The 12,851-nt window shown below is 49.2% G+C and overlaps 1 protein-coding gene across 1 annotated transcript; it reads right to left on the reverse strand.

Annotated features, from left to right (window-relative positions):
* Positions 1 to 1,188: 1,188 nt before the first annotated feature.
* On the reverse strand, positions 1,189 to 5,291 carry LOC123445032 (4-coumarate--CoA ligase-like 5). Its single transcript, XM_045121946.1, has 6 exons — positions 4,163 to 5,291; positions 3,834 to 4,023; positions 2,815 to 2,960; positions 2,668 to 2,735; positions 2,467 to 2,569; positions 1,189 to 1,577 (listed from the first exon to the last, which is right to left on the reverse strand). Exons 1-6 carry the CDS (start codon positions 5,207 to 5,209, stop codon positions 1,452 to 1,454), a joined length of 1,680 nt encoding a protein of 559 aa, XP_044977881.1. The 5' UTR covers positions 5,210 to 5,291; the 3' UTR covers positions 1,189 to 1,451.
* Between the last annotated feature and the right edge of the window lie 7,560 nt (positions 5,292 to 12,851).

A 12,851-nucleotide genomic window follows, 5' to 3' on the forward strand; every position in this document is an offset into this window, starting at 1 on the left:
TACATTTTTTCGGGTGCTTTCTAAATATCAGTTGCATGCAAACACGAACAAATCACCGGTAATATATGAACAGAGTCGACCTATTATCACATGAACACAAATATGAACAGAGTCTCATACCTTGATCTTCAACTTAGTAGTTCATATCGCATGACAAAATAGTTCCACAAAAGTGATAATACGCTCCCTAAGACAAAAGAAAACACATACTTAGAAACTAATCAAACAAAATAAAAACATCATGCATGCAAACACGACCAACACAAATGGAAAGCTCTTACCTTGATCTATCTTTTCTTCAACTACAACGTCTTCAAAATAGTTCCACAAAAGTGATAATACACTACCTAACACAAAAGAAAACACATACTTAGAAACTAATCAAACAAAATAAATACATCATGCATGCAAACACGACCAACAGAAATGGAAAGCTCTTACCTTGATCTATCTTTTCTTCAACTACAACGTCTTCAAAATCTAACTTTAAACCGTCCTAAATGGCCACTTAAACCTTCATACGGAGTAGCTCTTGAGAGAAAGAGAAGAGAGTGAGAAAGAAAAAGAGAAGAGAGTGAGAGAGGAGGCAGCGACGCGGTTCGCTTATAAAGAAGAAGTTTCGCACTGTTTCGTCGGTGGGAGGGGGAAAATTCCCACTGTTCCGTCGGTGGGAGCGGGAAATATCTGTCTCAGCCTAGGAATCAGCGCGTACGGAAATCAGCGCAATCAGCAACAGTGCGACATGTCTGTCCGCGTGGAAACAGTGTCGGCCGCCTCCTCCCGAGGCGGCAGGGCCCGCCTGGCCGCCGAGGCGGCAGGACCCACCGCGCTGTCACCGTTCCGTTGCCGCGTTGCTAAAACGGGAAGCTGCGTCGGCCGCGTGGCGGCAGGTGACGCGTGTCGCCTGAAGCGCCTGCCGCCACGGAGGGAGGGGGTCGTTTCGGCATATTTCGTTCACAGGCGGCCTTTTCTCGCAATGACGTTCGAGAGGGGGTCCTTTTGGACAAAAATTCCTTAAAGTTAAGGCCAGTCTAGGAGAACTGTTTGAGAGGTTTTTTTGCCCTAACTTTTCCGTAAACAGCAATTTTTTTAAAGACAGGGGAACTGCTCTAAAGAGCTTTTTCACTCGTTCGTTCTTATTTCCAGCAGATGCCGATGAAAAAATACAAATGTGACGGAGGACCAAGCTGAGAGAATTCATCGATAGCAAATAGCTTTTCAACCATCCTTATACAAGACTAAAAGAGACATGTTTTATCAGATTGTGCACGAACGACTCTTGCACCCTCCTCACTCAGAAAATATTTCTCTTGTGCAAGCAGGGCAGCAACCCGGTGTTTACATGGAAACAGGACGAGCATTGGAGGTTGAATTGTTTGGACTCAGATCTCCAGTTTATATATACAACAAAAGAAAATTCGTCTAAATCTGCACAAGCGAATTACTACATCTCAAAGCTTGGAGGCACCCATGGACATGGCCTGCTGCACAAGCTCCCGTCGCAAGATCTTCCCCGCAGGAGATTTGGGTATTGCCGCGACGAAGGCCACTCGTCGGACTTTCTTGTAGGGCGCAACCTGTCAAATGATAAACATTTAGATCTGATTTTAGTCTCTACTCCCTTCGCTCCAAAACAACGAACAAATGAAGTTGTAGAATTGTCCCAAGTCAAACTTTTCTAGGTTTGACCAATTCTACAAAAAAAAAAGGTCTACAGAATCAAATATTTGTAATATATAAAAATAATCATGATGAAGCAAATTTGGTGCGGTAGATGTTGATATACTTTTATATAGACTTAGTACCCTAAGTCTATATATATAATACTTCTAAATATCTATATACGAGTATATAATACTTCTAAATATTTTGCTAAAACTTCAATTTTATGTATGCAGCATATGCTAAAACTTCAGTATAGTACTTTTGAAGTTTGAACCTAAAACTTCAATTATTTTGGAATGGAGGGAGTAAGTGGCAAGACAATGCCAAATTATGGTAACAAGGAGCCAAAAGAATATGCTGCATACATAAAGGTGCAATGATGCTTTCTTTTGTTATTGTTAATGTGGGTCTCTTCAAATCAACTCCAGGTTTGTGTTGCTATGTTTGTCGCGTGCATTCCACACATGCACAAACAAGAGCTTATTCGTGTGCTTGACATGTGACTTTGTCTGGCACGCAGATATACAATTTGATGATCCCACCACCAGTCCTCTATAGTTTTGCAACAATATGCTACATACTATTTCAGTGTTGCTGTTCCCATCAAGGGAAGAAATGTTAAAATACTTTAGACAATGTCACTAACAATACTAAAACAGTACTAGGCCCAACTCAACTTGCAATTGCTCAGCTTGCTTGCCAAAAAGCAAAACAAAGCTGATTAGGACACAAACTTTTAACTCATCACCGAACTATATGTGGTAGAAAGTAGCATTAAGATAATGAGAAGGAGAAACTTACATGTTTAGCCACGTAATCCATGACTTGTTTCCCAGTAAGGCTTGAACCTGGTTGCCTCACTATAAAGGCCATTGGCAGTTGCCCAACATCTTCATCTGGATATCTGCATAGTGCATATGAGGGGGCATCTTATATTTTTAGGCATATATGATTCAGTGGAATTTTCCCACGTTTACTGCAGTTCATACTAAAGGTACTTACCCAATAACTGCAGCATCAGCAATTTCAGGATGTGATTGTAGAATATGCTCCAGTTCAGCTGGAGGCACCTGAGTTGAGATGTATATATCAGTATCATCTAGACAGAATCACGTGAGGCAAGATTCTCCAACGATCATGTAACTGTACCTGGTATCCTTTGTACTTTATCAACTCCTTCAAACGATCAACAATGTAGAGAAATCCATCTTCATTGAAGTAGCAAAGATCACCAGTTTTAAGCCAGCCTTCTGAGTCCACTGTTTCCGCAGTTGCTTTGTCGTCACCAACATAACCTGAAAAAAACACCACCATGACTGATACGGTGAGTCGGTGAGATAATAAGGCAAAAGCAACAATGTTTATATTGCTTGTATTGTGATTCCTGTCTCCATAAGCTTATTAAAACGACCTTGATATGGTGAGGGCCCAATAATAATAAGGCAAAAGCAACAGTGGTACGATGCTATAATCTGCCAAGCACAGTTAAGTGTCTAGATCAGTTGTAATGTCACTCTCTATACCAAACTGTAGGGCGTATGGCTGGTAGCAGATATGAGAGATGTCCCCGTTCTAACAGATGATTTCAATTAACAAGTTCCAATTGAATATCACTGGCATGCTAGCATGACTAATCTATTAAGCAGGAGAACGAGCATCCCTGCATTGCTGCCAGGATTGAAGATTTGTTGAATTCGGTAGTAGTCCACCACCAGTACTTGGTTGGATAAATGTCGGCAACTGCATCGATTAATACAAAAAAAGTCGTCATGAAGCTCATGGCAGGCAAGCCATGCTGCTCACTCTCACATTAACAAAACGTCATGTCTCCAAAGAAAGGCATCTCAGATCACCATCACATTGCTATGTGATGGACATACACAGCTTCCACATGATAAATGCTGGTACAACAAGCACGGCACAGAGAGAAAATCAAGCCACGACCTAATAATGATTGATATGTAAAGGTTTTAGGTGACGAATCATCATCAATCAACAACGCTATCAAGGAAATCATGCTTAATTAAAATTTCAAGTGCGCGGTGTAAGCACTTCAACTAGCAGTAAACAAATCAAGGCACCATCTAATAATCCGATAAGTGACAAAGGTCAACCGCGTGCTTAATGGTCAGAGCAATGACCAAAAGTTCATGCTGCGGAGTGCTCACCTTTCATGACGAGTGGGCCCCTGATCCAGAGCTCGCCGCGCTGGCCCGGCCCGAGCGCCTCGCCGGTGGACGGATCGACTATCTTCGCCTGCAAGTGCGACGCCAGCTTGCCGACGGAGCCGTACGCCTTGGACTCCTCCGGCCCTACTGTCGAGGCGACAGAGCCAGATGATTCCGTCAATCCGTAGCCCTGTATAATATAATAAATGGAATCGTACAGGAATGAATTTCCTAGATCAGAAAGGGTAATCTTCAAAGCGCATGGAAGATTCAGTAGTAATATTCTGCATCCTGCATGGAATCTGATGGCCTGGAATCTGATGCTGAACCTGAACAATCTGGACGTTGGGGAATACGGCGACGAAGCGCTCGGCGACCTCGCGGCCGAGGGGCGCGCCGCCGACGCCGATGACGAGGAGCGAGGAGAGGTCGCGGCGGCGCGCCTCCTCGGACTTGATCATGGCCACCAGGACGGGCGGCGCCGCGGGCAGCAGCGTGGCGCGGTACCGCTCTATGGCGCGCAGCGCGGCGCCGAAGTCGAACCGCTCCATGAGCACGGCCGTCTCCCCCATGGACACGGAGCGAAGGACCATCATGAAGCCGAAGACGTGGAAGAGGGGGAGTGGGAGCAGCGTGACGGCCGGCGGCGGAGGCTCCTCGCCCGCCTCGGTGGCCTCGGCGGCCACCCTCTCCCGGTTCTCGGCGTGCGCGCAGATCAGCGCGATGAGGTTGCGGTGCGTGATGGCAACGGCCTTGACCCGGCCGGTCGTGCCCGACGAGTAGAGCACCGCCGCGGTGTCCGACTGCTTCACCGCCACCGGCGGAGGAGCGGACCGCGCGCCCGCAGAAGAGAGGCCCCTGTACGCGTCGGACCCGAGGACGACGCGCCTGAGGTGGGCGGGCAGCTTGGCGGCGACCTCGGGCGCGGCGAAGGCGACGACGGGCCTGGAGAGGGCGACCTGGTGCGCGTACTCCTCGGGGGTGGAGGCCGGGTTGGCGGGGGAGACGACGGCGCCGATGGACATGAGCGCGAAGTGGAGCACGGGGACGTCGAGGCGCGAGGGCGCGACGACGAGGGCCACGTCCCCGGGGCGGAGGCCGAGGGAGGACCAGAGGCCGCCCGCGAGGGAGCGCACGGCGGCGAGGAAGGACGGGTAGGAGACGGCAATGCCGGTGGCGGCGTCGACGAGCGCGGGGCGGTCGGGGAGCGGCGAGGCGAGCAGCGAGAAGGCGTAGGCCGCGGCCGTGACCGGGAGCGCCTCCGGCGGCAGCGCGCCCGCGGAGGCCGAGCGGAGGCTGTGGAAGGTCCGCGTCGCCGCGCAGTAGCCGCTGCGCGGGTCGATCCCCTCGGCCGCAGCCGCCGCTGGCTCGGCCATCTGGGCGTGGGTTGGTCTGGGGATCGCGGCGGATGGGGGCGGTGGTGGGTTGGGCGCAGGACAGGAGGGGGGTGGAGAGACGCGGATAATCCCGAGTCCTCATCATCATCGGCTTATATTCGTCGACTGAAGTGAGACGTCCCGACGAAAATCGCGACGGTGGCGGTGGGCCCGGCGGGCCGGTGCACGTACTGGTGCGGGGCTGTGGATCATACACGTGGGTATTTTGGGAGCACGGCGACAAAAATACCTTACGGTGTACGAGTAGAGTATAGATGTATAGGGGTAGGAAGGCTATGTGTGCATCTGTGGTTGGATGGTTAGAGTTTCTGACTTTATTTTAAGATTATCGACGAGACGGTTACGATGATTTCGTAAATCTCAGGATGACCGGCTCAGTCTTTCAACGATGCTCATAAAAATAGTATGTGCGTGTATGCATTCATAGAGATAAATGTATGCGTCTATAAATAAGCATTTACATCTGTATTGTGTTAAAAAAAACTAATTACGTCTGGAGTATTTTGGAGCATACTCTTTCGCACTCAATTGGTCAGTGGCTCGGTGCAGTTAAATAGGTTGCTCCGGCGGTTTCTTGGCTTTCCGTAAAAATTAACCATGTGTGAATTATATGCACGCTTTACTAAGACTAGCATTTCAAGGGTGAAATTTTCTCAAGGTAGTCCTCTTCTGTTTCACTTACTCGTCATGTTTGATCAAAGCGTATAATAAGCACCGGCACGCGAAGACCCATCAATTTTAAACGAACATGGGTATTCTAGAAGCTTCGAGTCCGGTCACTATCACTATATAGGGCATGTACTACATGGCTAATAAAACAGTCTTGTTTAAAGACTTGCATGTAATTAGGGATGATAAAAATAAATTTACAATTGGTCATCTCTTAATCATATTTTTAATAACTAGTTATTCATAAAAACGTGATGAAACCTATTATGCTAAAAGGTCATCATTTAAATAAGATAAGACAAGTCTTTTTTCTCATGATTTATTTTTCCTCTACACCAGCGTTTATCTTACATGACGCTTCTAAGATAGCATCGTTGTACATGTCATAATGTGTGACACGAACTTCAAAACATATACATCAGCTAAAGAGGCGGATCGTGCGAGTTCACTAGATATTGATGATTCTCGATCTAGCGGCATGGGACGAAGAGTCGGGAGCGAGGTGGAAGATGAAGAGAGGAGAGGAGAGGAGAGGAGAGGAGTAGGAGGAGTAGAATAGCGAGGAGGATGAACATGAACGAGACGGATGACCTCGATACCAATGAGTCATGACGGTATGACTGCAACCTTATTGGTATTTGCAAGTGGCACCAAGAGGCTTTCTTCCTTTGTTCGAAATTTTAGAGATTGATCATGGCACCGCCGCCACTTGATTGGGCGCTGGTAGACCGGAGGGAGGCGTAATGAGTGGGAGGAGGGACACAACTAAAGGAAGAAGAAGAAGCATGTCCTCATGTGTAGGAGAGGCTTATGTTGCCGTTGACGGGGTTGTACATTAGGGGTGGTCCTACGGGACCTGCATCCCCAGGCCCGCCTAGGACCCTACATGGACATCAGCGTCCCAAAAGCCACCGGTGCAGTCATGACCTCACTCGGGCGAGCATATCTTCACTCGGCTCACACAAGGTCACTCGGATCATCTCTGTCAGTCGGATGTGCCCCGACACTCGGATTGCGGCAAGGCGTAGGCAACAAAGGGACTGCAACGGCTACAAACTTAAACTATCACATGAACCGCAGTGAAGACGTGTGCTACCAGTAACGCTGGAGTTAGAACTGTTGTTACTAGTAACTTCTGTAGTTATTAGCAGTAACTCGCCCTTGTAATGAGACTCGGACGGTCATGGCGCAATCTATATAAGCCACTCCGGGGCTCCTGACCAAGGGTTCAACATCCTTTATTATCACACATCCCATAAGCAAACATCAACCTCATGGCTCGAGACGTAGGGTTATTACCACTCCCAAGTGGGGCCCGAACTCGTACATCTGAGTGTATCCACTTCGTCCTATCTAGGCTCCGCCCCTCATTCGTACCCCCTGGTATTATTGTCACGATCATTCCCACGACAACTGGCGCCCAGTGTGGAGCTGCGCGTTTAGCAAATCCGACGTAGTTGGAGTTTTACCTTTTTCATCATCATGATGACACTCGGTGAAGAGATCCTCTTCGGCTCCCTCAGCTTTGTCGTTGACAACTCAGCATGGCTGCACAACGCGCCGCTGGACACTGATGCGTTTCCCGCTCGAGGTACGTCACATTTCAGCGCACTTGCGCATGGGGTCCTGATCCGGCAACCATCGGTGTCGTACCACTTGGTGCTCCCATGTCCTGTTGCAGTCTATCGCAAGCGCTCCGGGTGCTCACGACTGTAGTGATGGATCAAGCATGCGGTGGCCCACCAGGCCACTACAAGACAGGGTGGGTATGCTCAATTCGGATGAGCCCACCGTCAACCTCTTCCCGTCGTCGAGCGATAAGTCACTCGGCGACTTCGACTGCGAAAGCAGCGGAGACGCCACTGATGTCTTGATGTCCGATAGGGCCAGTGGAGGTGCCCCTGGATTCGCCATGGAGAACTCTCTGTTGGGAAACATTGCATGGGAAACAAAAAAAATCCTACGCACATGAAGACCTATCGTGGTGATGTTCATCTATGAGAGGGAGATCGGATCCACATACCCTTGTAGATCGCTAAGCAGGAAGCGTTAAGAAACGCGGTTGATATAGTGGTACAGCTTCGTGATTCAAATCATTGTCGTCCCACGATCCGTCCCGATCTAGTACCGAACGGACGGCACCTCCGCGTTCCGCACACGTACAGCTCGATGACGATCTTCGCCTTCTTGATCCAGCAAGAGAGACGGGGAAGTAGATGAGTTCTCCCGCAGCGTGACGACGCGCAGGTCTCCCGCAGCGTGACGGCGCGCAGGTCTTGGTGATGGTCTATTCGTGCACAGCTCCGCCCGAGCTCCCCAGAAATCTAATCTAGAGGAAGAACTACGTGGTATAGGTTTGAGTTGCACGTGGCAAAGTTGTGTCTCAAAAGCCCTAAAACCGCCAATATATATGGGAGGAGGGGAGGGGCTAGCCCCCAAGGGCGCCGGCCGAGAGGAGGAGGTGGACTCCAACCCCAATTCGGTTTGGGGGAACGAGTCCACTCCTTCCTTCCCACCTCCGTCTTTCCTTTTTTCCTTTCTTTTGGTTTTTTCTTCTTGTGGCGCCATAGCCCACTTGGGCTGGCCACAACATCCCACTAAAGGTTGGTGCGCCACCCTAGGGCTACTGGGCTCACTCCCGGGTGGGTGGGCCCCTCCCGGTGAATATCCGGAACCCATTCGTCACTCTCAGTACACTGCCGGAATACCTGAAATCTTCCCGGTGGCAAAATGAAACCATCCTATATATCAATCTTTGTTTCCGGACCATTCCGGAAACCCTCGTGACGCCCGTGATCTCATCCGGGACTCCGAACAACCTTCGGTCACCAACACATATAACTCAACTATACTAAAACATCACCGAACCTTAAGTGTGCAGACCCTGCGGGTTTGAGAACTATGCAGACATTACCCGAGACACTCCTCGGTCAATATCAAATAGCGGGACCTGGATGTCCATACTGGATCCTACATATTCTATGAAGATATTATCGGTTGAACCTCTGTGCCAAGGATTCATATAATCCTGTATAACATCCCTTTGTCCTTCGGTATGTTACTTGCCCGAGATTTGATCGTCGGTATCTCTATACCTATTTCAATCTCGTTACCGGCAAGTCTCTTTACTCGTTCCGTAATACAAGATCTCGTGACTTACACTTGAGTCACATTGCTTGCAAGGCTTGTATGTGATGTTATTACCGAGTGGGCCCCGATATACCTCTCCATCACACGGAGTGACAAATCCCAGTCTTGATCCATGCTAACTCAACGGACACCTTTGGAGATACCTGTAGAGCACCTTTATAGTCACCCCATAACGTTGTGACGTTTGATACACACAAGGTATTCCTCTGGTGTCAGTGAGTTACATGATCTCATGGTCATAGGAATGAATACTTGACACACAGAAAACAATAGCAACAAAATGACACGATCACATGCTATGTTTATAATTTGGGTCTTGTCCATCACATCATTCTCCTAATGATGTGATCCAGTTATCAAGTGACAATACTTGCATATGGTTAGAAAACCTTACCATCCTTGATCAACTGCCTAGCCAACTAGAGGCTTACTAGGGACATTGTTTTGTCTATGTATCCACACATGTATCTATGCTTTCATTCAATACAATTATAACATGGATAATAAACGATTATCTTGAAATAGGAAATATAATAATAACTATTTTACCATTGCCTCTAGGGCATATTTCCAAGAGTCTCCCACTTGCACTAGAGTCAATAATCTAGTCTCACATCGCTATGCGATTTACATTGGAATGAATCTAACACCCATACAGTTCTGGTGTTGGTCATGCTTCACTCGTGGAAGAGGTTTAGTCAGCGGATCTGCTACATTCAAATCCGTGTGCACTTTGCAAATATTTATGTCCTCTCCTTCGACACAGTCGCGGATGAGGTTGAAGCATCGTTTGATGTGTCTGGTCTTCTTGTGAAACCTTGGTTCCTTTGCTAAAGCAATGGCACCAGTGTTGTCACAGAATAGAATTATTGCATTTAGTGCACTTGGCACAACTCCAAGATCTGTCATGAACTGTTGTGTCTAGACACCCTCCTTAGCTGCCTCCGAGGCAGCCATGTACTCCACCTCACATGTAGAATCTGCTACGACGCTTTGCTTGGAACTGCACCAGCTTACTGCACCCCCATTAAGAATAAATATGTATCCGGTTTGAGACTTAGAGTCATCTGGATCAGTGTCAAAGCTTGCATCGATGTAACCCTTTTACGACGAGCTCTTCGTCACCTCCATAAACGAGAAACATTTCCTTAGTCCTTTTCAGGTACTTCAGAATATTCTTGACCGCCATCGAGTGATCCACTCATGGATTACTTTGAAACCTGCCTGCATACTTATGGCCAGGCTGACATCCGGTCTAGTGCATAGCATTCCATACATGATAGACCCTATGGCTGAAGCATAGGGGACGGTAGTCATCTTTTCTCTATCTTCCGCACTTATTGGACACCGAGTCTTACTCAACTTTATACCTTGTAATATTGGCAAGAACCCCTTCTTGGATTGCTCCATTTTGAACTTCTTCAAAACTTTATCAAGGTATGTGCTTTGTGAAAGTCCTATTAGGCGTCTCGATCTATCCCTATAGATCTTAATGCCTAATATGTAAGCAACTTCTCCCAGGTCCTTCATTGGAAAACATTTGTTCAAGTACTATTTTACGCTCTCTAAAAACTCCACATTGTTTCCAATCAGCAATATGTCATCCACAAATAATATTAGAAACGCCACAGAGCTCCTGTCGTGGGTATAAGTCTGACAGTAGATGTGTAGGGTACGAAAGGATGGGCGGAGCCTTAGCTACGGCGAGGTTGTATGAGTTCAGGCCCCTCTACGGTGGAGGTAAAAGCCCTACATCTCAGTGCTCTTGGGAGCTTAGTGTCGAGTGGAATATAGGATTATAGTAAATGCCAACCCCTGTACCAGTGGGGAAGGGCGGCTTATATAGAGTGCGCTGCCCTCCACAACGGCCCGGTGGACAGGGGTGGAATAGTGGCAAATAAATGCCTACGTTACAGGTAACGTATGCCTTAAATGCTAATAATGGTGTATGAAAACGTGTGACCGTTGCCCTCCTGGGAGGTTACGATGTACAGAGTGGAATTCAGTCGGTACGATAAATATGCTCCGAATGCTCGTCACCGACTGGATGATGGGGGTCCTTAGTTCAGTGGGAAATGTCTAAGGGCCTTGCCTTCTATGAAGGGCAGTCCTTGGGTAGGACCTATATGGAAGGCCTATGACCCTACCCTGGGACTATAACCCCATCATTAGTCCCCGAATGGATCGGGGTTGGAATGACGAAGTGATGCCTGGAGTACGGATCCGACTGGTATGGATGTGACTGTGGCGTTGTTTGCCTCGATCCATTTTATCCTTTCGACCAGTGATCCGAGTGAATATACCAGTGAAACGAACCGTCAAGGACCGAGTGCTTCCGCGGAATCTTTCGATGTGACCGGTCAAACTAACAGCGGCGGATTTTCTGGGATCCTCAAATTTCGGTTGCCGCGCGCTCAGCGAGGATGTCGACATCGCCATCGAGTAGTTTCTGCCGCCTCGATTACCACGCCGTTATCTTCTCCACTAACATCGCAGCAGCCAGTCGGGGAATAAGATTTCGGGGCCACCTGTTAGTGACCCAGTCGGAACCTTATTTAAGCCTCTCCGGCGGGGGTTTCTTGTTGTGCTGCCCTTGTTACTCGCACTCGCCTTGCTTCTCCCGTAGCTCCCTGCGCGTTCCAAGCCTCCTCCTTCCTCTCCTCCTCTGCGGATCTGCTGCCTTCACCATGACGAAGGGGCAGACGAGCAAGCTCGAGTCGCAGAAGAAGAAGAAGAAGGCGGCGGCCCCTGCTCAGCGGCGACAGCGGGCACTGCCGGCGGGTTGGATCCAGGGGGATTTCCTCCCCTCCATGGTGACGGCGGACGACATGCTGGAGCTGGTGGAGCAAGGCATGATTGCCAACAAGTCGTGGAGGCTGCCGGCGGAGGGCGAGACGGAGCCGGCGCCGCAGGAGGGAGAGCGCGTCTTGTTGCTCAGCCACGTGTACAGGGGCTTCTCCTTGCCTCCCCACCCCTTCTTTAGAGGTATTATGAATCACTTCGAGGCGCAGCTCCATCATTTTCCTCCCAATGCGATAGCCCATCTTGCCGCATTCGTCACTCTGTGCGAGTGCTTTATTGGATGTCCCCCCCCCCATTGGGGGCTCTTTAAGTACATCTTCTCCGCTAGGTCTCAAACTGTCAAAAAACTTAGCCAGTCGGACGATAAAACTCATCTCCTCCAGCTCTACGGGGGCTTAGGCTTCCAGAAGAAAACGAAGAGTAGCTACCCCCCTCTCCAGTTGTCTGAGTCAGTTAGGAACTGGTAGTCGACCTGGTTCTACTGCCAGGGCATAGCTTGTCCGAATGCCGCGACTGGGTTGCCGCCCTTTAGCCTAGACCGTCTGGCCCCTCCCAGGCAACTTGCGCTCTCAAAGTTGGAAAAGATCCAGATCCAACCTCTAGTCGACGCGCTAATAGCTGTCGTCCGCAAGGGAGTCACTGGCACAGATTTGCTGGAGACTTTTCTGGGTCGGCGCATCCAGCCGCTGCAAGCCCGACACCACGCCATGTGGCACTACGCAGGGCCTGAGGATTCCACTTGGACCCATCCAGAATGCGTGACCGGGGAGGTTGTGACAGCGTGGGTCCACGGCATCACAGGCGCATGCGACAACCCCAGAGGAGCCCGTCGGGTGAGGCCCTTTCGCGCCGATAATCCTCCTCCGAATGAGGTGAGCACCTCTTGTCGAGTGCTTTCAATCTTCTTAGATTTATCGCTTTTCTTGTGTCGCCGCCTGGCGTCTGACGTTGTCGACTGTATTTTGTGCAAGAGTGGACCAACTGGCACTCTCCCGTCTCG

The sequence above is a fragment of the Hordeum vulgare genome, chromosome 3H (genome assembly GCF_904849725.1).
Source record: "Hordeum vulgare subsp. vulgare chromosome 3H, MorexV3_pseudomolecules_assembly, whole genome shotgun sequence".
In the NCBI taxonomy this organism is placed as follows: Eukaryota; Viridiplantae; Streptophyta; class Magnoliopsida; order Poales; family Poaceae; genus Hordeum; species Hordeum vulgare.